General features: G+C 38.2%; 1 protein-coding gene across 1 annotated transcript; it reads left to right on the forward strand.

The window, feature by feature from the left end:
• Positions 1-1,918: 1,918 nt before the first annotated feature.
• On the forward strand, positions 1,919-6,736 carry LOC127441086 (5-hydroxytryptamine receptor 5A-like). Its single transcript, XM_051698262.1, has 3 exons — positions 1,919-2,144; positions 4,731-5,493; positions 6,401-6,736. The coding sequence occupies exons 2-3, from the start codon at positions 4,795-4,797 to the stop codon at positions 6,734-6,736; spliced, it is 1,035 nt and encodes a 344-aa protein (XP_051554222.1). The 5' UTR covers positions 1,919-2,144; positions 4,731-4,794.
• The last annotated feature ends 16,836 nt before the right edge of the window (positions 6,737-23,572 follow it).

Below are 23,572 nucleotides of genomic sequence, written 5' to 3' on the forward strand. Positions count from 1 at the left end.
CATTTTCAGCACTGGATTTTTTGGTTTTATCAAATGTAATCTATTGTGAATTTCACAGCACCCCTATTTTTGTGCAACACGTCACATTTGTGGGCGGCGCAACATCTTCAACGAGCTTATTTACATTAATAAAAGCGCCAAAATATGAAAACCTAGGATTAGCCTATGCTTTTCTTTGTTAGGAGAACTGAAACATTTTAGAGGAAATTTAACGTAAATTTAAATCTATATGTTTTACTTTTTCGCGTGTATGTCTGCACATTTTTAAATCTTATATCAATTGATAACTTTATTTTTTATCCTTCTGCTAAATATCTGTTCGGTTTCTTCACATCAAAGAATCTAACACTTTATTGAATCGTTTAATATTTTTAAAAGTGTGAATGGCAGTTAAACTCTGAATGTTTACAATGTCTCCAATTTAAAGGAATATTACTGGTTAAATACAAGTTAGGCTCAATTGACAGCATTTGTGGCATAATTTTGACTACCACAAAAATTAATTCTGACTTGCCCCTCGTTTCCTTTAACTTCCAAAAAACTTCCAAAAAACAGTGAGTTACAGTGAGCCTCTTACAATGGAAGTGACGGGTCACAGGGCCAATCCTTAAACCGTTAAAATACCCACTGTTTCAAAGGTATAGCCACAAGACCTAAACAATTATAGTGTGATAAAATCACTTAACCTTTTCTGTGTAAAGTTATAGCCAATTTTGCAACTTCGTTGCCATGACGATGTAATGTCAACAAACCATACAAATCTAAAATGACTGTAAAAAGTACGATTTAAACAACGTTACAGCTCAAATAATACCTGAGTTTTAACAGGAGAATTAATGAAAGTGCTTTAAAAAATGTTAAGCTTCAAATTTAAACCCTCCAAAAATTGGCCACATTCACTTTTATTATACAGAAAGTGCCTCACTGTAACCTCGCTTTTTGCTTCTTTTTTTTTTTTTTTTTTTTTTTTTTTTTTTTTTTTTTAAGTAAAGGGTGGACAAGTCTAAATTAGTATTTGTGGTAATCAACATTGTGCCACAAATGATGTTGACTGAGTATAACTTGTTCTGAACCTGGAATATTCCTTTAACTCCTAAACTTCTGACAACAATTCCAATTCTTCATGGTTGTAACTTGTAAATGAATATATATATATATATATATATATATATATATATATATATATATATATATATATATATATATATAATGTAATAAGAAAGTTGTCTTTGTCTTTAGATGAAGGTATTCAAGTAGTTTTATTTTTATTTATAGCTTTCATTATTATTTACCTTAAAAGTACACTCAGTAACTTTTTGTTCATGTCATCTTGGACTTACAGTGACACCTAATGGCCTGGATGCAGCATCATTCAAAATCAATAGTTTTCAGTTACAGATGTCATTGTAGAAGTTCACTATTCACAATCAGCCATGATTCATTTAATCAAAGAGTGAAAGTGTCCAATAACAAGACCGTTACTGAGAATAAGCCAGTAGTATTCAGTTGGTCATGTGATTCTAAAATGGCAGCCCCCGTGAGGGCGCCCCTGCCCCATGTAGAATAAAGCAGCTTTTCTTAGGTTACTGATATGACTAGAGTCCTCATCTTATGTAAGTTGTCATGATTTTATACATTTGTTTCAAAATTACTATTAACTTTTTAAGGAGTAAAACTTTTTTAATAGGGAAAAAATTACTGAGTGTACCTTTAATGTATGAACAAAGCCATCTGTGCGTGGAGTGTCATAAATCAACATCAATTTGCACAGAAATAATTTTCTTTGTTTTTCTTCTCCCAGTTAGCCTACCTATGAGTCCCAAAAACCAATCCATCCAAGTCATGAGTGTAAGTCAAGAAAAAAATAAAGGCAAAAATATGGTACATACTGTATAGCTTTACGATCAAACTTACGCCAAACAGTAAACTAGAACACGTTTTAGTTGTTAGTCTCACAGGGATTTCATAGGGTAACACAATGTTCTTCAACCGTGGTCTGTGAGGCGACGACTTGAGGAAGCTGCAGTATCGCACTCCTCTTGCCTTAGAGTCAGAGCCCGGCAGACTGTGTTCACTCAGGGCACTGTTTTCAACCGAATGGGGCGATACTCCCTTTGCTGAACCAAAAGTGTTCTTTCCTAAAGGTAAGTGGGGAGGGGAGAGAAAACGTTATAGAGTTATGCAGACGAGATGCTGTGTAAATGAGCGCTACTGTATCTTGCACTACAGAGTAACGTGATATGGCAGGAGAATCATGCAGATCTTTATTCCTAGAGATTTCAATAGTTTTATGAGTAGCTCGTCAGGTATGGATGTCATTTGGAAGCGCTGAAAGGAGCTGTCCTGCGCTCACCTCTTCATTAGTAAGCTAAGTTGAATTGAAATTGTATTACAGATCATGACCATTACTTTACTAGAACTTTGAGTGACTTATTTGTGATCTTTCCAAATGTCTGGTTCATTGCTAGAAATGAAAGTGAATAAAAAAATAAAAAAAAAAACACTTTTTTTTAAAAAATTTTTTTTTTTTTAACTTATTTTAATAATGGGGGCAAGGTCCCATTTCATGGTTGCTTATCTTTGCTTGATGATTGTATATTGGTAGAATAGAACTGAATGAAATATTGTTGCAATGAATCTGTTAGATTGCATTGTGAATGTGTGAAATAGCAGTGTAATTAAAATGTACTTTAGCCAGATAATGGACCTTAAGTTTAAATGTGGGAACTATGGTAATGATAAGGTTTGGCATGTTATGTTACATTGAGTGTCATGAAGCAATCAAGTTTCCTGAGTGGTTAACAAGTACTTGCCAAAAACAATGGGAAGGAGCCTCAAGTCACTGAGCACGTCTGTAAAAGCACTGAAATTAACCCTTGTCACCTTACGTTTGAAGGAATCCGCTGCGAAGAGTGAATAAGTGCCATCAGTCTGATTAGAATGAGCTCTCAGATTCTGCACTGCTTTAGCTGTCAGTAAAGTAATGATTCAAAGATAAGGGCACTACAGTATGTAGTCTGTTGGATAATTCATATTTGATTAAAGGAAATTATGTGGCTTATGAAAATCATAACTTCCCACACATGCCTACAATTTCTAAAAGACTGTCTTTTGTGGATCAGTATGATACTTTTAAAGGAATAGTACACCCAAAAATAGAAATTATGTCATTATTTACAAACTCTTATGTCATTCCAAACCTGTATGATTTTCTTTCCTCTGTGGAACACAAAAAGAGATGTTAGGCTTAATGTTAGGCACTGACAGCCTCAATCCACATTCACATTCATTGCATCTTTTTTTCCCCCATAAAATGAAATTGAATGAGTCCCTAACATTTTGCTTAATATCTGCTATTTTATAATTATTTATTTATGTATTTATTTGAGAGTCAGGTTTAGAAGGGAGGGTGAGAAAGCTAAATGATGACAACATTTTCATTTTCGGTTGAACGAATCCTTTAATGTTTGATTTTGAGTGTAGACAAAAAATATTTAACACTAGTTCAAGTTTGAGGTGTTTTACATACATCAGGCATATATTATCCACTTGTATTTTTTTTCCTCCATTAAGGCATGGAAGGCAAGAAGGGCTATTTTAGTCTCTAATCTGTACCCTGATTTGCCTCTTCAGTTTGACATGTTTATTGCTGCTGCTCCTGGGCCTTCCAAGCAAGTCTTACTTAAATGCTTAATCAACCTGTCCAGTGTTCACACAGACATTGTTCTAAAGCTTGATTACCTTTCCAAACAATCACAACCTTAATAGATTCCAGTGGCAGATTCATTTTGGATTCACAAAGCTGGAACTATGATTATGTAGTCACAAAGCTGGGATTATGACTACCTGTTCTAAAATATTGATTTAAGCACTTACAGATATGGATTTAAGAATTTACTTACATTAAATATGAGCAAGATGCATATCATAATGCAAATACTTTGATCATTAAAACAAAGCCAACAATCCATACCCCATATAAAAAAAAATTAATTAAAAAAAAGTTACAATCAATGCTTTTAAACATCTAATTTTCAGCACAAAATATGTCCCTCAAAATAGTTTCTGAAGCTACAGCGCAGCGTATATGACACCCATATCAGTTCACTACCTACGGATTCCACTCATCATGGGCAGTGGGATAAACATTGATTTGATTTTTCTTCATTTTTCAGAAAATAATTATTTAAAAAATCATTAGAGCCCAATGTTTGTACCTTTCTGCCAGTATAATGTAGCAAAGGTTATAACAGAGTAAAGGTTATCTAGCTGAGGGTTAATGTCAGTGTTCCACAGCACTCTCATATCAGACACTTTGACATGTTTTCAGTATGAATCTACCTTAGTCTTCCATTTCAAAGTCAGCCCTGCCACACCAGAGATGCCGACTGGTGTTTTCTCTGGCATGTCAGTTCAGCTAAAAATACTGTTAGCACATCAGGATATGTTTTTATTACACTACACCAACTGACAAAAACTGTGGTGAATGTCTTATTCTACCTTGTTTTATTGGGACATCTAAATGTGCTAAGGCATATGACTGTTTTTTTTTTAACAGTATGTCCATGTGGTACATTGTATCATATTGTAGAAGAGTCTATTCAGTCCGCAAGCTATCCATTATCATATCAATAGGGTGTCACTATCTTTTCTGTTAACAACACTGTATGTTACAAGTGAATTGAATATCTGTGCAGACCCAGAATTATTTAAAATGTCTGTTTTTACAGCTGTTGCAGTCCAGTGAAGTTCTTTTGTAAGTGGTGTAAAGTGGACAAAAGAGCATTCAATAACATGGCTGATGGCAGTCAGAACAGCTCCTTCAATCAAAGCTCAAAATATGGACATTTCTATAGGCCGCAGACAGTGTTCAGTGTCTTGACCTTCACCCTGCTGGCCATGCTTGTGGTAGCCACATTTATTTGGAACATGCTCGTCCTAGTCACAATTCTAAGAGTCAGAACATTCCACCGCGTGCCCCACAATCTGGTGGCCTCCATGGCCATATCTGATGTCATGGTGGCTGCTCTGGTGATGCCTCTCAGTCTGGTACATGAGTTGAATGGTCGGCTCTGGAAGCTGGGCCGAGCTCTCTGCCAAGTCTGGATATCTTTCGATGTCCTGTGCTGTACGGCCAGCATTTGGAATGTGACTGCAATAGCCCTTGATCGATACTGGTCTATAACACGCCACCTGGAGTATACCCTAAAGACCCGCAAGAAGATCTCCAATGTGATGATTGGCTTGACATGGCTGCTTTCATCTGTTATTTCCCTCTCCCCACTGTTTGGCTGGGGTGAGACATATTCAGAAGAGGACATGGAGTGCAAGGTGAGCCAGGAGCCATCTTACACCATCTTTTCCACATTCGGGGCCTTCTATCTGCCTCTCTGTGTTGTGCTGTTTGTCTACTGGAAGATATACAAAGCTGCTAAGTTCCGTATCGGATCAAAGAGGACCAACACCATCACTCCAGTTGCAGAGGCTGGAGAGGTACAAGTGATATGTTGTGATATGCTTTTTCTTTACACAACATTTGAGGTAAATGGTAAAATTTTAGTGTCAGTCTTTTTGTCCACACCAATGCACTGGCATTTTGACTTTTTAAACTACACTTTTAGATAAGGACTCATTTAAAATGTGCAGAAAATTTCTTGATCAATAAAACATTTTTGAAATGCAGAATGCATTAGTTCTTTTAAGATGAGACTGTTCATATTCTCCCAGTCATTATAACTTAGACAGCAGCTCAATAGCCAACCCAATTTGAACTTTTAACTTTCTCTATTAACTTCAACAGTATGGTATAATTTTCTGAGTCTGTCCCAACACTTTCGTGAATAGTAATCCTGACACCCTCCTTAGATTAGTTCTACTTTATTTTCTACTCTATTACGATCCTGTTCTACCTCATTGGTTTTAGGAGTATTTGTCACAATGTGGGCTTGCCCCAGAATTATTAAGTTTGAGTGTACAAAAGCTTAGGCTTAAATGGATATTTTCAAGGCTATTCCAATCCATCACAAATATTACGGCATAAGATAAGCAGCTTTACATTATTTTATCCTAAATGGATAGTTCACCCAAAAATGGAAATCCTGTCATCATTTACTTACCCTTTTGTCATTCCAAACCTGTGTATCTGACCCAAAAGGAGATGGTAGGCAGAATCGCAGCCTCAGTCAACATTCACTTTTATTGCATCTTTTGTCCATACAATGAAAGTAAATGGTGACTGAAGCTATAATTCAGCCTAACATCTCTTTTTGTGTTTCACAGAAAAAAATGAAAGTTGTACTGGTTCAGAAAAACATGAAGGAGAGTAAATGATGACTGCATGGGAAGGGAAAGTGAATGAAGATAGCTAAACATCTTATGGCTTGCTCCTATTTCCCCTCAGGTAAAAGAGGCCTCTAGACAACAGCCTCAGATGATGTTCACAGTGCGCCATGCCACCGTGACCTTCCAGACTGATAGTGAGACATGGCGAGAGCAGAAAGAGAAGCGAGCAGCTCTGATGGTGGGCATCCTCATTGGTGTGTTCGTCCTCTGCTGGATCCCTTTCTTCCTCACCGAGCTTATCACCCCTCTGTGCTCCTGCCACATTCCACCGATATGGAAGAGTGTCTTCCTCTGGCTGGGTTACTCCAACTCCTTCTTCAACCCACTCATTTATACAGCCTTCAATAAGAACTATAATAACGCTTTCAGGAACCTCTTTTCCCGACAGCGTTAAAACCCTCTGTCTGAGAGATAGCAGAGAGCTTGGCCTCACCACAAATGCCATTTTAAACCCAAGCGTGGTTATCTGAGCACTTTAGTAATCACAGGTTCACAAAAGAAAGCGCGCATTAAAGGGATAATGTCTGGATATTTTATGAGGCAGGCAAAGTAAGACCAAGTGTCTTCCTTTGGGTAAGATGCTCAGACAAAATATCAGTTTGTCTCCCTTGCATTATATGAATATAGACCTATTTTCAACAGCTTTTGAGCTTAAGGCAGTCATTTTATATCAGTTTGTATTTATGTTATGTAAGATTTACTAGTTGAATACTGGGCTCACTTTTATGTGGCTTCTCCAGTAAGATGATAGGCTAAATGTCTTCAAACAATCAAAAATTAATCACTTTGTGACAGCTGAACTTCTCATTACATTCTGTAATGACCTTGATAAATGAGAATCTTCACAGAGAGATACACTACTACATGGTCAAGGCTATGTGGACACCCTCTTCTAATTAACAGGTTCGCTATTTCAGCTTCACTCTTTACTAACAGGTGCATAAATTCAAGCATGCAGGTTTAAAATCTCCCATGACAAGCATATTGAGTAGAATGGGGTCTACCTTTTCTGTTCCAGCATGACAATGTCCCTGTGCACAAAGCAGAGCACATTAAGAAAAGATTTACTCAGTCTGGTGTGGAAAATCTTGATTGGCTTGCACAAAGCTCAGACCTGAACCACATAAAACACTTTTGTGCTTACCAAATTTTTAAACCACTGCCCCCTGTGGCCAAAGCTGGAAGTGTTGTTGAGGTGAAAAGTCCACAAGGTGACGCCAAAAGCGAGTTGTATTTTTAGCTTGTAAATGATGTAATACAGTCAACAGAAATGCATATTTTATTTACCCTGCCCCCTAACCCAAACCCCAACACTAAACATAACCATTAGTGGAGTAAAAATTTAATTTTAGAGCAAGAATGCAACTTCCGAATAACGCTAACCATTGTTTACCTGAACACAATTACTTCCTGGTTTCCAAAAGGCCAAAACACGTGCTTTGGAGATTAGCTGCACCACAGGAAAAGGTGAACACATTATCAGTTTATTATCAGTTACCGCTTATCAGTAATTCAGCAGGCGTCAATTTCAAGGTACACGAACATTCGGATGCTGTATGTCGTTTTCCCGTGTGATCATGTTGGCCCAATATCAGTGCCTGACCTCACTGATGTTGTTTTGTCTGAATTGGAGCAAATCCCTGCAACCATATTCCTACATCTAATGGAGCATCCTCTGAGTAGATTAAAGTTATGATAGCAGCAAAAGGAGGACAAACATTCTATTAATGCCCATGGTTATACGTGTTTGGTTGTTGTCATACTTTTGGGCCATTTAGTGATATACAATATGTCTATTATATCTAGATTTTAATGTTAAAACTCATGAAACAAATCACCAATTGCCCACAAATGTTGGGACAGGTGTCAATGCACAGCTCAAATTATGAAAAAGTTGGGACAGTATGGAAACTGCTAATATTAACAAAAAGGAGTGATTTGTAAATTGTATTCACCCTGTGCTATATTGAAAGCACTACAACAACACATTGGTGACTTAATTGTTTTTTGAAAATATATACTCATTTCAAATCAGATTTTGCAACATGCTCCAAAAAAAGTTAGGACAGTCATGTGTTTACCACTGTGTAATGTCACCATTTCTACTAATAACAGTTATTAAGTGTTTGGGCACTGAAGACACAAGTTTGATAAGTTTAGCAAGCAGAAATTTCTCCTATTCATCCATAATGCAGATCTTCAGCTGCACAATTGTACGGGACTTTAATTTGCAATTTCATTGTGTGCTTCATAATGCACCAAAATTCTCCATTGGAGACAGGTCAGGACTGCAGGCATGCCAATCTAGCACCCGCTCTCTCTGTTTACGCAGCCACGCTCTTGTAATCTGAGCGGCATTTAATTTGCTGTTGTCCTGCTGTAAAATGCAGGGACGTCCCTGGAAAAGAAGGCGTCTGGATGGCAGCATATGTTGCTCCAATATTTGTACATATCTTTCTGCATTAATGGTGCCCTCACAGATGTGCAAGTTACCCATGCCATGGGGAATGACACACCCCCATACCATGGCAGACAATGGCTTTTGGACCTGACGTTGATAACAGCTTGGAAGGTCTTTTTGTTCTTTGGCCTGGAGAACACAACGGCTGTTTTTCACAAAAACTATTTGAAATGTGGACTCACCACAAAACATGATTCCACTGATCTTCTTTCCATCTCAGATGAGACTGAGCCCAGAGAAGTCGGAGAAGCTTCTAGACAGTGTTGATGTATGGCTTCTCCTTTGCACATTAAAGCCTTAACTTGCTTCTGTAGATGCAGCAGTGAATGGTGTTGACTGACAAAGGTTTTGTGAAGTATTCCCAACCCCATGTGATGAAATCTATTATGACGAATGATAGTTTTTAAGACAGGGATGTCTGAGGGATTGAAGACCACAGATTCACAGGGTTATATGTGTTTGATTGCATTAGCAGAGAGTGCGGGTGCAAGACTGGCCTGACTGCGGCCCTGACCTGTCTCCAATTGAGAAAGTGTGGCGCATTATGAAGCACAAAATAATTGGGGAAAATTCTGCTTGCTAAACTTAACAAACTTGTGTCTTCAGTGCCCAAATGCTTAATAAGCGTTAGTAGAAGAATGGTGATATTGCAATCATCTGATTTGAAATGAGTGTATATTTAAAAATATATATGTACTGTATATTAAATTCACAAGGTAAAACATCAATAATGTGTTGTTGTAGTGCTTTCAATATAGCACAGGGTGAATACAATTTACAAATCACTCCTTTTTGTTTTTATTAGCATTTTCCATACTGTTCCAACTTCTTTGGAACTGGGGTTGTATGTCAGATCCTTTGTACTCCTGTGAGACCTAATTGCAGATTCTTGTGTGTTGTGTTTACTACTATACTGTTATTTTTAACCTCGTATTAAGGGGAAAATGTATGCGATATAATCTCCTCTAGGAGGGTAAACACCAACAAAGAACCATGCTTTGTAGTAGTTGTTGTATTTTAGAAGACAAAGCCTATTGGCAACATATTGTTGATGATTTAGGCTTTCTCTTAATTCTGTTTTGAAACTTTTACATTTCAAGGAGCATTTATATATGCAATGTACGTTTTGTGTATGCTATCATTTGGCTCACATTTAACCTAACTATGTTATTCATGCTTGATCATGATGATCATGATTGTTCCTAATTACAAAGTAGACAGACATAAAGTGGTAGATTGCTGCAAAAAAGTAATTAAAAGTTTGATCTAATGGATATTTCATTTTATGGATTTGGGACCTTAGTGCTGGAGGCAACGATTTTTTGCTTATTTCTTTGAGTAGAGTGGTAATGATGAATTACTGTACAGCTGCACTGAAAACCTTACTATTACTATTGCTTATTTACCTGAGATAGTGAAAATGTTATTCTCATTTTGGTAGATGTGCTGATAAATTTGACCTAACCAGAAATTTTACAGCTGTAAAGTTCTGTAAACCTCTGTAATTTATACGTCGACTAAATGTATCCCTGCCTCTGGTAATTTAAAATGATTGATCAATAGCACTCATATCCCCATTTGAGTTGGTGCAAATTAAATTGAGCCACTTGACATCTTAAAAAGGGCATGTATTTTCACTCATTCTCATGACACTCCCACTTGTATATGAAGTGCATGTCATTACAAGAGGAAACAGCAATAGAAGTAATCTTGACCTAAATACTAAAAAGCAGATTAAGACCTGTAGACATACAACATTTGAGTTTTTCTTCTAGTTCCCTGCACTCATTTTATATAGCACTCATTTTATATAGCCGTTCGTCCTATCATGCTTAAACATTCAGGCATTAGAGAATGCTTGAAATCCTTGAATACACAGACAAGAGACTGACAGACCAAAGGCTCAGTTGGCTGCCAACTCAGTTCTGTAGAGTGTTTTTATGTTCTCAACTCACAAAAGGAGACATTTTCAGGGTTAATTGAATCTTGAAGAGCCAGGTAAGAAATTTGCTGGTGGAGTGGAGACATGAATAATGGATGTGACACCTGCCTAAATGGCACCTTCCCCTAGCAGTTGGGACACACACAGAGATAGCAAAACAGCCTGGATCTGACTCACTGAGGAAATAAACAGATATATAATCCTTCTATCCTATTACAAGTACTCTCACACACTACATAATGCAATAAGTTATGGTAATGACCAAACGCTAGCGATCATAGTTAAGAGAAATGGTAGTTAGTAGTTTTCAGTGCATGGCTCAAATATTTGAATGCTCTCATTTTTTTTTTATCTGCAGGAAAAATACAGGCAGATCAGAATTAAATGAAGTAATATGTAAGTAAGTAATGTAAGTAATACTGATCTTTTTCAGAAGCAGTGGCTTTAATGGCAGATTCATCCCTGACATTCTGTTCCTTTACCAAGGACAGATTCAGCACACTGGTGCATCTAGTCCTTTGTCTTTTAGAGGAGTGACAGTTCACACAGTTTTAATATCCTTTTCAAAGCTGTGATAAGATTTGAGATGAGTAAGCTATGACTACGGAATTCAGAAGTTAACTTTTCATTATACAGTATGTTCATATTATTCAAGCTTTTAAAATGAAGAGAAATACAAATAGATGAATACAAATTTCATGGTAACCAAGGAACTATAAATCTGCTCCAACAAATATATAGTTCAGATCACAGCAGATGGATCAGATCCATTCTGTTGAAATGTCACATTTGACATTCATTCACTGCAGATAATTGGTTGCCGCTTTGTCAGTGGTGCAGAGAGCTAAAGTTTTTTTTAGGCATCTATAAGTTTTATTATAAGTGAAAGTCAATAAAGTCTTGTCTTGCACAGGTTTTTTTTTTTTTTCATTGGTTTTCTAACATCATAAATTGACTGTTGACTGCAGTTAGTAAAAACCTTGAAGCAGAGCACAACTGTTTTGTTTATTTTCACAGAAAATCATAGGAAGAAAATCATTAATGCAGATATCCTTACAAAAGTCATTCATTCACAATCAAGATTCAAGATTCTTCATTGAGTTAGGGAAGGATGCACAAGGAAAACATTTATTATTATTATTCAATACTTGCACAGCAATCATAGAGAGCAGGAGTAGGAGTAGAAAGCAGATTTCGGCAGTGCTAGTGGGAAGAAATCCGTGCCGGTAGTTCCCCTATAGTATGGATAGTTGGGATCAGATTTTGATTTATAGTCCCAATAATTACAGCTGTATCAGCTGCACAATTTGTGCTTGTACTTGAATAAGCTTGAAGAGAAGATGGAATTGATGCACATATGCAAACTCAGAAACTCAAAAATTATTTTTTTTGTTGGATAGTGGCACAAACATGCATTTCTGAGTGTCAAGAACATTCCAGGAAAGCAATAAAAGTTTGCGCTCATGCTTATTGCAGTGTTATAAGTGTACAGTATTTTAAAGTGTTATTTCTCTGCAGATATCAGGCAATTCATTTTTCAAATATTTTCAAAGCATTCTTCAACTATTTCTGATATCATATAGCTTGATTAGTCAGACGGATTCTCTAGTTTTTATATTTTGTGTGTGAGTGTCAGTGTAAGTGATACATTTTTTGACACCCATCTTAAATCTTTTGTTCAACAGTCACTTGATTGAATTTTTAAATACCTAAAAAATGTATTAGGTCAAAGCAATAATTGTGTAACAATCAAAAAATTGCTTCCCAATAATGTGCCCATTACGTTATAAAGTGCACCAATTCTCAGTCCATAACGTTCAGTGGAGCATGGTTGTGCATGTGTAATGCACATTCATTTCCCTACCATTCATTTATGCATCATAAATCGTAATGTTTGTATTTGCAAGGCCTACTTTACAACTTTGATTGGCTGCTGAGTTGTGAAAACCTGCCCCCCGGTGTACATACAAGGGAAATACATCGCCTGAGGATTGAAGATTTTTTTATTGGTCAAGAATAAATACAGGGCAATCAGGAAAGCTGATCTGTACAATATAATAAACAGTATATAAAAACAAAAGCAAGTATAAAAGATACACTGACACAGTTCAGTACAATGCCAAATTTAATGTAACAATAAAATAATTCAACAAAGGACAGGCACACCATTCTGGAATAGGAAATGGAAATGTGAAATATCATGCAGCATGATTTGGTGGTAATGTGGCACAATATTTAACTCGAAGCAAAAATAAAATAAAATAAAATAAATTTTATATATATATATATATATATATATATATATATATATATATATATATATATATATATATATTATTATTATTATTATTATTATTATTATTATTATTATTTTTTTTTTTATTATTTTTTTTTTTGCTTTGATATACAAATAGATATATTACACTGTGCTTTTAAAAACATATATTTTTTGATGTTTTATTGCTTCAAACATGACATTCTGGGGTTCAGCACTGTAAATCAGTTTTAAATGCAGACATTGTGAAAAGGTGCTGCTTCATCCAGTGCATCACCATGCTGTTGTGTGACGCTGATGAGCCACTTTTCTGTGTAGATATCACCTGTTGTCTCTTTTTTGTCCTGGTGAGGGCACACTAGACAGCAAAATAGACAGACATTTCTCCATAATATCTTGTATGGGTCATTCGCATAATTTGGCGGCATTTCAGCTTTGAAACTTTTGAAAAACATACTTTTACAATTATCTTAATGTTTCATCATTACTGGGACATGTTAAAGATTGTATTGGTATTTTTTCCATCCACAAAAGATGTCCATCCAGTTAAATGGGTAGCATCAGGTTGGAAAATAACAGGGTGGGACATTCAGTTGATAAATTAGCCACCACAGGACTGTGATTGATATCTAGCAAACATATTTGTAAACTGATATTGATGATTTTATTCTGTTAACATAAATATATTGAAATTTTAAAATTACATTAATTTCCCATATTTCTTCCCATAACATGTTCATGAAATGTAATATGAATGAAAGGACATAGTATCATGACATAACCGGGTGGACAATAAATCAAGGGACACACACACACACACACACACACACACACACACACACACACACACACATACACAAACTCCACATACACTTTTACCACAAATTAATACATGTTAGTTAGAGAAAGTAGTATTAAATTCTTAATTGTAAGGAGTAAAACATAGAAATCCAATGATTTAGCACTTATGTTTTGTCAAAGATGTTTGACATGCAGTTTTGGGGACATGAGGAAATGACAAAGTGCAATAGTTGAAAAGGATTTCAATTATTTAAAATTTAAAAGAAGTTTGTAACATTACGAATAGCCTATATTATTTTTAACAAGCCTATCAAAATTGTAATCGGGTGAAACTAAACAATATAAATACCACACACTTGTACTGGGGACTTAAATGCCACCGAATTGTAGGAATGACCCATATATATCCCATGAACAACTTCAATTTTCAAACATTGAAATTTAATTGGGAAGTACAAAGTGATTGTTCACCCAAAAAGGAAAATTGGGTTATCATTTCCTCACCCTCATGTCATTCCAAACCAGTATGACTTATTTTTTCTTACGTGCGACACAAACGAAGATGTTCGGTAGAATGTTAGGAACTTACAGCTTCAGTCACCATTCACCATTCACTTTCATTGGATGGAAAAATTATGCAATGAAAGTGAATATTTGAACCTGTTTGTCCACAACATTCTGCCTAGGATCTCAGTTTATGTTCCATGGAATGAAACAAAGTCATACAGGTTTGGAACAACGTGAGATATTTAATATTTTCATGTTTTAATGGTTCAAAACACATGTCACATGGTCAAATACATCAACACTAAAAGACCTTGACAAACTCTGAAACGCATCCAATCGGAAGCATAATTAGATCACTTAACTGACAGCTAGATTCAGTTCAGGGATGGGACCTTGTGACCTGAGAAAATTAGGTTTTGACATCCCTTTACCTGAATGTCTGACACAGCGTGACAGACTGATTAAGACCAATTTTACCCATGTGGTCACATTTGCCACTTGCTTTTCAGTTGTAGCCCTCACATCTGAGTACAAGCTTTGATTTCTGGAATATAGTCAGTATGTTGCAATTGGTGTGAAGGTTTTCATTAATTTATAGCCAAACATCTGGAAGGATTTTTTAATCCTTCATTTTATATCATGAAAAACCCAGTTGATGTCATTTTCTACCAAAAATTGATGCTTGGAAAAGCTAATCAAAACATCAGCTCCAGAGCCTCCACCAACACAAATTAATCATAATTAAAGGTTAAACACAAACGAAGGACAGATCAAATCACTTGGCAACACAGTAGATTATAACACACTATGACATGATGAATTAATTCTGAGAGCTGTTATGCTATACCTCTGATGTCCAGTAAGAATTATGACATTTCTAGCAGAATGGTATATGATAAATTCATTACTGCCAAAAAGGCATTTGCCCACATTTAATCAAACTTTCCATGGCAGAGTCTATCTGTTTTGGTTTAGTGAAACACAAGATGTTAATTTGATATCTTCATTGAAGTCAATTGAAATTGTGTCATTTGGATGTGTTGGCCTTGCTTGATAAAGCTACTTTGGTATTTGTAACAATGTTCACAGTTAGGGAAAAGGAGGAAGTGGGAGACGGCAAATCCAATTCAAACGGGAGCCATCTGGCCTGCCTAGTACATAACCTCCACAACAGCCATCTGTGCCCCGGTCTGTGGACCACCTCGAACTTAAAAGGCTGAAGAGCCAGATACCAACGGGTGATCCACGCGTTGGTATCCTTCATGCAATGGAGCTACTGGAGTGGGGCATGGTCCGAACAGAGGGTGAAAACCCATCCCAGGAGGCAGTACTGAAGGGTGAGGACCACCCACTTGATGGCCAAACACTCCTTCTCAACGGTGCTGTACCTCGCCTCTCTCGAGCTTCTGGCTGATGTACAGCACCGGGCACTCCTCCCCCTCCAACACAGCTCCTAAACCCCTGTCCGACGCGTCAGTCTGTACAACAAAAGGAAGAGAAAAATCAGGATCATGTAACAACGGCCCACCACAAAGGGCAGCTTTCACTTGCATAAAAGCTTGTTGGCACGGCTTCGACCACTGGACCGTGTCTGGGGCTCCCATTTTAGTGAGATCGGTCAGCGCGCTGGTGATGTCCGAATAATTAGGCACAAACCTCCTATAATAGCCAGCCAGCCCCAGGAACTGTCTCACCTCCTTTTTGTTCTTGGGTCTCTTGCAGACCGCAACCGCTGCGATCTTATAAATTTGGGGGTGCACCTGCCCGTGACCCAAGTGGAACCCCAAATACTGTACCTCCACCCATCCAACTGCGCACTTCTTGGGGTTTGCTATGAGTCCCGCCCATCGCAGCGACCTCAGAACTGCCCTCAGATGCTGCATATGCCACTGCCAATCATTACTGTATATGATGATGTCATCCAGATAGGCAGCGGCGTACGCAGGATGCGGCCTGAGGACTCGGTCCATAAGATGCTGAAACGTAGCTGGGGCCCCAAACAACCTGAACAGAAGGGTCACGAATTGGTGTAAGCCAAACGGTGTGGAGAAGGCCGTTTTCTCATGGGACATTGGAGTTAAGGGGATCTGCCAATAACCCTTAATTAAATCCAGTTTCGAATAAAAGCAAGCCATGCCCAACCGAACGAGCAGTTCATCGATACAAGGCACTGGGTACATGTCAAATTTAGACACCGCATTGACCTTTCTATAATCCACACAGAACCGCACCGAGCCGTCGCTCTTCAGGACCACCACCACCGGGCTGGCCCAGTCACTGTGTGATTCATCTATTACCCCCATATCTAGCATGGCCTCTAATTCTTCTTGAACCACTTTTTTTGTGCTCGGGTAATCGGTAGGGAAGACTGCATACCACTACCCCTGGGGTTGTTTCGATATGGTGTTTTATGAGGTTCATACAACCAGGAAGGGGCGAGAACACATCCGAGAATTCTCTTTGCAACCGGGCCACGTCTGTGATTTGCGACTGTGAGAGGTGGTCTCCGCAAGTGACTGGGGTGCCGCCGATTGGCTTTTAAGTTCACCTCCGGCCTGAGCTCCTCCCTCTCCATTACCACCATTGCCAAAGTCATGGGGACCACCTCCCTCCACGGTTTTAAGAGGTTGAGGTGGTAAATCTGACGTTCTCCACCCCATCCGTGCATTTAACCTCATAATCGACTTCCCCGACTCGGCATGTGACCTCAAATGGCCCTTGCCACTTTGCGAGCAATTTAGATCTTGATGTGGGTAGTAATACAAGGACTTTATCTCCCTGTGTAATTTCCCATAGCCAAGCTCCCATTATACAGCCAGGTCTGACGTTCTTGAGACTGTAGCAAATTCTCCCATGATAGTTGCTCCAATGTGTGGAGTTTTGCTCTCAGGTTAAGAACATATTGAATTTTTTTTACTGTTTGAAGGTCCCTCCTCCCAATTTTCCCTCACAACATCTAAGATACCACGAGGCTTACGCCCATACAATAATTCAAATGGGGAGAACCCTGTGGAGGCTTGTGAGACCTCTCACACTGCGAATTACAGAGGATCAAGCCACTTATCCCAATTCCGAGCATCTTCGTGCACAAACTTACGAATCATGTTTTTCAGGGTTTTATTAAACCATTCGACCAAGCCGTCCGTTTGCAGGTGGTATACGCTTGTCTGAATCGATTTAATGGCCAACAATTCATACAACTCGCCTAATGTACGTGACATAAAATTAGTGGCTTGATCAGTGAGGATTTCTTTCGGAATCCCCACCCGGGAGATAATTTTGAAGAGTGTCTCCACAACACTATGTGCTGAGATGTTGCACAAAGGCATTGCTTCCAGACATCGCGTTGCGTAGTCCACCAGAAACAACACAAAATGATGCCCACGTGCCGTCCGCTCTAATGGCCTGACGAGGTCCATGGCAATTCTATCAAAGGGGACCTCGATCAAAGGAAGCAGGCGCAAAAGTGCTCTTGGGGTGGCCGGCGGATTCACCAGCTGACATTCACGGCATGCCGCACACCATCTGTGAACATCCCCGTGAATGCCCGGCCAATAGAAATGGGCCATTAGATGCTTCAGTGTCTTTTCCTGCCCTAAGTGACCTGCCATCGGATTATAATGAGCAGTCTGGAATAACATTTCCCGAAGGTTTTTCGGTATCAATAACTGGTCATGACTTCCTCTGTCTGAGCGTCCTGCATCACTCGATACAACCAGTCATGTATAATAGAAAAATATGGATAGGCGAGTGCAATGTCTGGCTGAAGATGGTGACCATCAATCACTCTCACTTGGTCGAAGGCGTGCCTAAGAGTCTCGTCTCGCGTTTGTTCCAGAGGGAAATCCCCTGCGGGAAATCCCCTAAGGGCTGGGGAAGCTGAGACTTCCCCCTCCCTTACGTCATCCTGACATGGAACTGACGTAGACGGCCCTGGCTCCGCCTCCCCAGCCAGCGCATCACAAATCCCACACCGAAACGTTCTGTTACAGGACCCATCCGTGCAAATTTCCCTTAATAACATGGAAAACGCTGGCCAATTCATGCCCAAAATTAGCGGATGGGTGAGACGTGAACTAACCGCAGCCTCGACACTATGCTTTTGTCCCCTAAATTGAATCATCATGATCACTACAGGATAATTGCAGATATCCCCATGCACGCACCTTACCTTCACCTTGTGACTAGCACCTAAAGCCTCGTCTTGAACCAGGCATTGATGGATGGAGGTTTGGCTGCAACCCGAATCCACCAAGGCCTGGTATGTACCCCCTTAATACTCATAGATATGCGGTACGTCCCAGCTCGATCGGGGGTAGCCTGTGGCGCGTCGGGGACCCAAACCAATGTCCCCACCTCCATCACCAGTCTTTCTGGCGTCTGGCTTGCTCTTAAAGTCCGTCTCCACTCTCACTGCAATGACAAACAGCTGTTAGAGACAATCATTGCCAGGTGATGATCCTTACCGTTCTCATCTCCTGATCTAAAATATAATAATCATACAGCCATATGAGCCCTTTTCACACATCCGAGTTTTGGAACATGGATGTAAATGATTGCAGAATAAATTTTGATAGAGGTAGATGGGAGATCACGCCTAATATCATTTTTGCTTACCCATTTGCACCAACATCAGTAGAAAAATGGCACTAATACATTTTCACAACTTTCCAAATGAAGAAAAAATAGAGAGTGATAAATTACGACAATCAGAAGAGAAAAGGTGGCTCAGTAGCTGTGATAGAAAGTATAATACAATACAAAGTATAATGTAATAAATGTACACAAAATAATAAAAAAAAGTGCAAAAATAAAAAAGCTTGCTAGATTAACACTGCTAAATAAGGTGGAAATGCATCATCCATCTGTGAAAAGGGTCCATTTATATACTTACACAAAATTATTGGCTTCTTTTATATATACATACATATATATATAGAATTATTCCGTATCTTGGAACCATACAATGCATTTTTTTGACCCCAAGGCTCATTTAAAGCTGAAATTTTACTAGTGCCACCAAACGGAATTGCAAAAATAAACATTGTTTTCAAACAGCCTTCCAAATACCTCCCCATCAGCCAGTGATCAAAGAGACAGATAGTCCCGCCCCCAACTCACACCATTGGTTAAATCAATGTTGTTGTTTCGGGGCTGGACGGATTGCTCAAAACAAACAGAGGAATTTTTATAGCTCCACAGAGACAGAGTACCTGTGCCCAAAATTGCATTCTATCACAGTATGTAGGCCTAGTATATTTGATGATGGAGTGAACGCATTTCTCGGCCGGTAATACAGTACATTCTTTAAGGTATGTATACAAGTATCATGAGTAAATTCTGGACATACTTCATCAGGGAACATGGGCATTGTCCTGTGACCTGAATATGTGACGTCACGTAATAATGACAGCCACAAAATAATCTACTCTGGTTTCGTTAATCAAGCACAATTTAAGGAACATCTTTCTTGGTATACAGTATATAGCACTTACAGTTGAGATGAGCTGTCCAACTCGTGGTTATCTTCCATTTTTTTTAAATCCAGTGTTTTTTACGTGAAGTCTCCTTAGCTCCTGAGGCATTATGGGATATTAAAGTGTCTCAATCCGCACTTCAGAATCTCGTCGGAAATAGTTGGTTATCCGGGTATTTCTCGCTTACTGTTTTATGAATACTGAGAATTTGTACATACAACTCCACTGGCATACTATATAGGAAATATAGATATTCGGAAGCAGGGACAGTGTATGCAGTTTTTGGAAAAAAATAAAAAAATAAAGCTACAAATTACTTATTTATAGTTGTTTCTGCATATACTGTATAAAATGGATTAGGAGAAAGTATTTTAAAACCGAAAAAGTTACACACTTCTTTAATATCTTTATTGATAATTTCTATTAAAAAAATTCTTAAAGGGATAGTTCACCCATAAATGAAAATTCTCACATCATTTACTCACCCTCATGCCGTCCTAGATGTGTATGACTTTCTTTCATCTTCAGAACACAAACAAATATTTTTAGAAGAATATCTCAGCTGTAGGTCCATACAATGCAAGTGGATGGTGATCAGCACTTTAAAGCTCCAAAAAACAAAAAACAAAACAAAACACAAACAGTCAGCATAAAATTAATCCATTCAACTCCAGTGGTTAAATTATTGTCTTCCAAAGCTATATGATCTCTTTGGGTGAGAAACAGATCAATATTTAAGTCCTTTCCACTATAATTGTTTACTTCCAGTCACTCTCAAATGCACATCCATGAGGGGATCCAGTTCACGCTGCCTCTCGCGTGAAGCACACTGGCATGTTCAAATGAAAGCAAAACCAATGAAGCTTATGAACAGCATTCTCTTGTAAACAAATCGAGCTAAACTTCTGGCTGCATCATGTCAGTTACTCATGAACATGCCAGCACACTGGCTTTCAGATGAGATGTTAAACTGAGGTCTTGACACTCTGTGGTCATTAAAAATCCCAGGGCACTTCTCGTAAAGAGTAGGGGTGTAACCCCAGTGTCCTGGCCAAATTTTCCCCCATTGGTCCTTAACAATCATCACCTCCTAATTATCCCCCTCCATTAATTGGCATAAAACAGCTAGTGTGTGGCGAGTGCACTGGTGTACTATGGCTGCCGCTGCATCATCCAGGTGGATGCTGCACATTGGTGGTGGTTAAGGAGAGTCCCCTGTTCACTATGTAAAGTGCTTTACAGTCCAAATCTCTTTGTTGACTGAAGTCCCGTGAATTATTTTGATGCACCCTAAATATGCATTTTGGACCATCCAAAATGGAGTACATTCACTTGCATTGTTTGAAGAAGGAGGCCTGAAATGAAATCCTAAAAATCTTAAATTCTGTTTTGATGAAGAAAGAAACTCAGATACATCTTGGATGGCCTGAGGGTGAGTAAATTATCAGCAAATTTACATTTTTGGGTGAACTATTCCTTTAAGCGTAATGTCAGAAAAGCGCTACATAAATGTAACATTCATTCCCTTATTCACTTATTCACGCGAGAGGAAGCGTGAACTAATTACACTCATGGACACACATTGGAGAGCGTCCGGAAGTAAACAATTATAGTGAAAAGCAGGCTTACTTAAATATTGATCTGTTTCTCACCCAAAGCAATCATATAGCTTTAGAAGATTTAATCACTGGAGTCGAATGGATTACTTTTACTACGATTGTCTGTGCTTTCTGGAGCTTTAAAGTGCTGATCACCATCTGCTTGCATTCAGGTGTTTGTGTGTTTTTGTTCACTTTTATTTTTTGATTTGATGTATTTTATTTTGAAATTAGGTGTTTCATATGGTTTCTTGTCATGTGACCCTCTTGTTTCACCATGTTTATTAGTCCTGTCTTTTCAGTGGTTTATGTTTATGAGTCTTGTCATGTTGTTATCAGTTTTGTTTTATCATTGGGTCATGTGTTTATTGTTTATTAGGTGTGTTCGACTCCATGCAGCACTGCGAAGAATGATTGGCGCTGGACTTGAAGCAGTGCATGTCTGTTAGAAATTTTGTCCGACTTGAACCGGTGCCACCGCCGTGTCACTGTTACATATGCCATCAAAGTATGCCTCTGCAGTTGCTCCAGAGGAGATGCACAAGCTCTGATGACAACACTGCTTATTCACAACTGGCCAGACTCACAACATGACAACAGTTACATGTGTTTCACGGACTGCGTTAGCAATTGCATACTTTACATACTAGTCTTACTACTTCTGCTATGTCTGTCTATGGCAGAAATAAGAGTAGTATGGTAGCATGCCATTACCATGGTATTTATTCTGACACCTCCAGGCGAAAACTCTCACAACTCCATGTATTTATACTGTATATCATGTTTATATCATGCTATATAATGTTTGTCATAGTAATATTATGTTTATTCATTAAAAACATTCAAAATGATTACTATTACTGACTCCTTTATTGATAATAAAATAATAAAGGCTTTTTCTTCTTGCACACCCAACATGCACTGTATTAAGCAGCACATGAACATTTCAACTGAATTATGTTTCTGGTTATTTTGAGTAAAATTCAAGCATCTGTCTATCTGAAACACATTTTGTCTGCAAACATTGCGTGATCTTCTGACTGATGTAGGTTCAGCAAACGACAGGAAGAGCAAGTGTCTGGCTTGGCTGCTCTCTTTTCAACTCCTCCCGACTGCAAATGGCAAATCTCGCCGATTGGTAAATCGAGATGCAGTTCAAGTCGAACACACCTATTGTGTTTATCTTGTTATCCCAGTATGTGTATTTAAACCCTCTTGTTTGCCATTGTCCTTTGTTGAGTACTGTGGAAGTGTAACGCTGTCTTCAAGGCCTGTTTCAGTCATGTCAAGTCTAGTTTAGTTAATGTTCTGGTTTACATTCTATTTTGTTTTCATTTTGGGTTCACTATAAATAAAACTGCACTTGGGTTCTACTTCATCTGCTCTGCCAATACATTACAATTGTATGGAACTACACAGCTGAGATATTTTTCAAAACATCTTCATTTGTGTTCTGCTGAAGAAACAAAGTCATACACCTTTGGGATAGCATGAGGGTGAATAAATGATGAGAGTATTTTCATTTTTGGGAATTATACCTTTAACATTACATTATTATGTTGAAACTTTATGAGTTTTCCTTATCTTAGAAGAACTAACTACAAATAAAAGTTTCACTTTATACTTCAACAGTCCTCCATTAAACTGTTACATTACTTATGTTTAGTGTCTCAGAGACCCCAGAAATATAAAACATGAATGCCATGATATTAAACATGCTGAGATTTTCTGATTAGTATACACACTGTAGTACATATCTGCCAGCAGTTTTATTTCATTTGTCTACTAAATGTTTTTGCCAGGGTCAAACTGACCCCAAGAAATGTTACTCCACTGGATAACAACCATTTCTGAAAACCTTCAGTAACGGTTGTTTATTGGGTTTTGATGAGATCAGAGGAACATATTAAAAGAATTTGAAGGGAAAATAAGGGGTTAACTAAGTATTATGTCTCATTAGTAACTTCAAGGATGACCAAAGACAAGACTATGGACTAACCCAAGACTGTGGACTAGCCCTTGACTTCATTGCACCTTGTCACTTCTATACAAGTTACCTTATCAAATTACTGCAGATGCCTACTGATATAAAGCATCTATGTGATCAATACGCATATATTGTACGCTATCTCTCTCCCACTCTTTTCTCTGCCATAGTCTATCTTGTTA

This window comes from Myxocyprinus asiaticus, chromosome 5 (genome assembly GCF_019703515.2).
Source record: "Myxocyprinus asiaticus isolate MX2 ecotype Aquarium Trade chromosome 5, UBuf_Myxa_2, whole genome shotgun sequence".
Taxonomy (NCBI): domain Eukaryota; kingdom Metazoa; phylum Chordata; class Actinopteri; order Cypriniformes; family Catostomidae; genus Myxocyprinus; species Myxocyprinus asiaticus.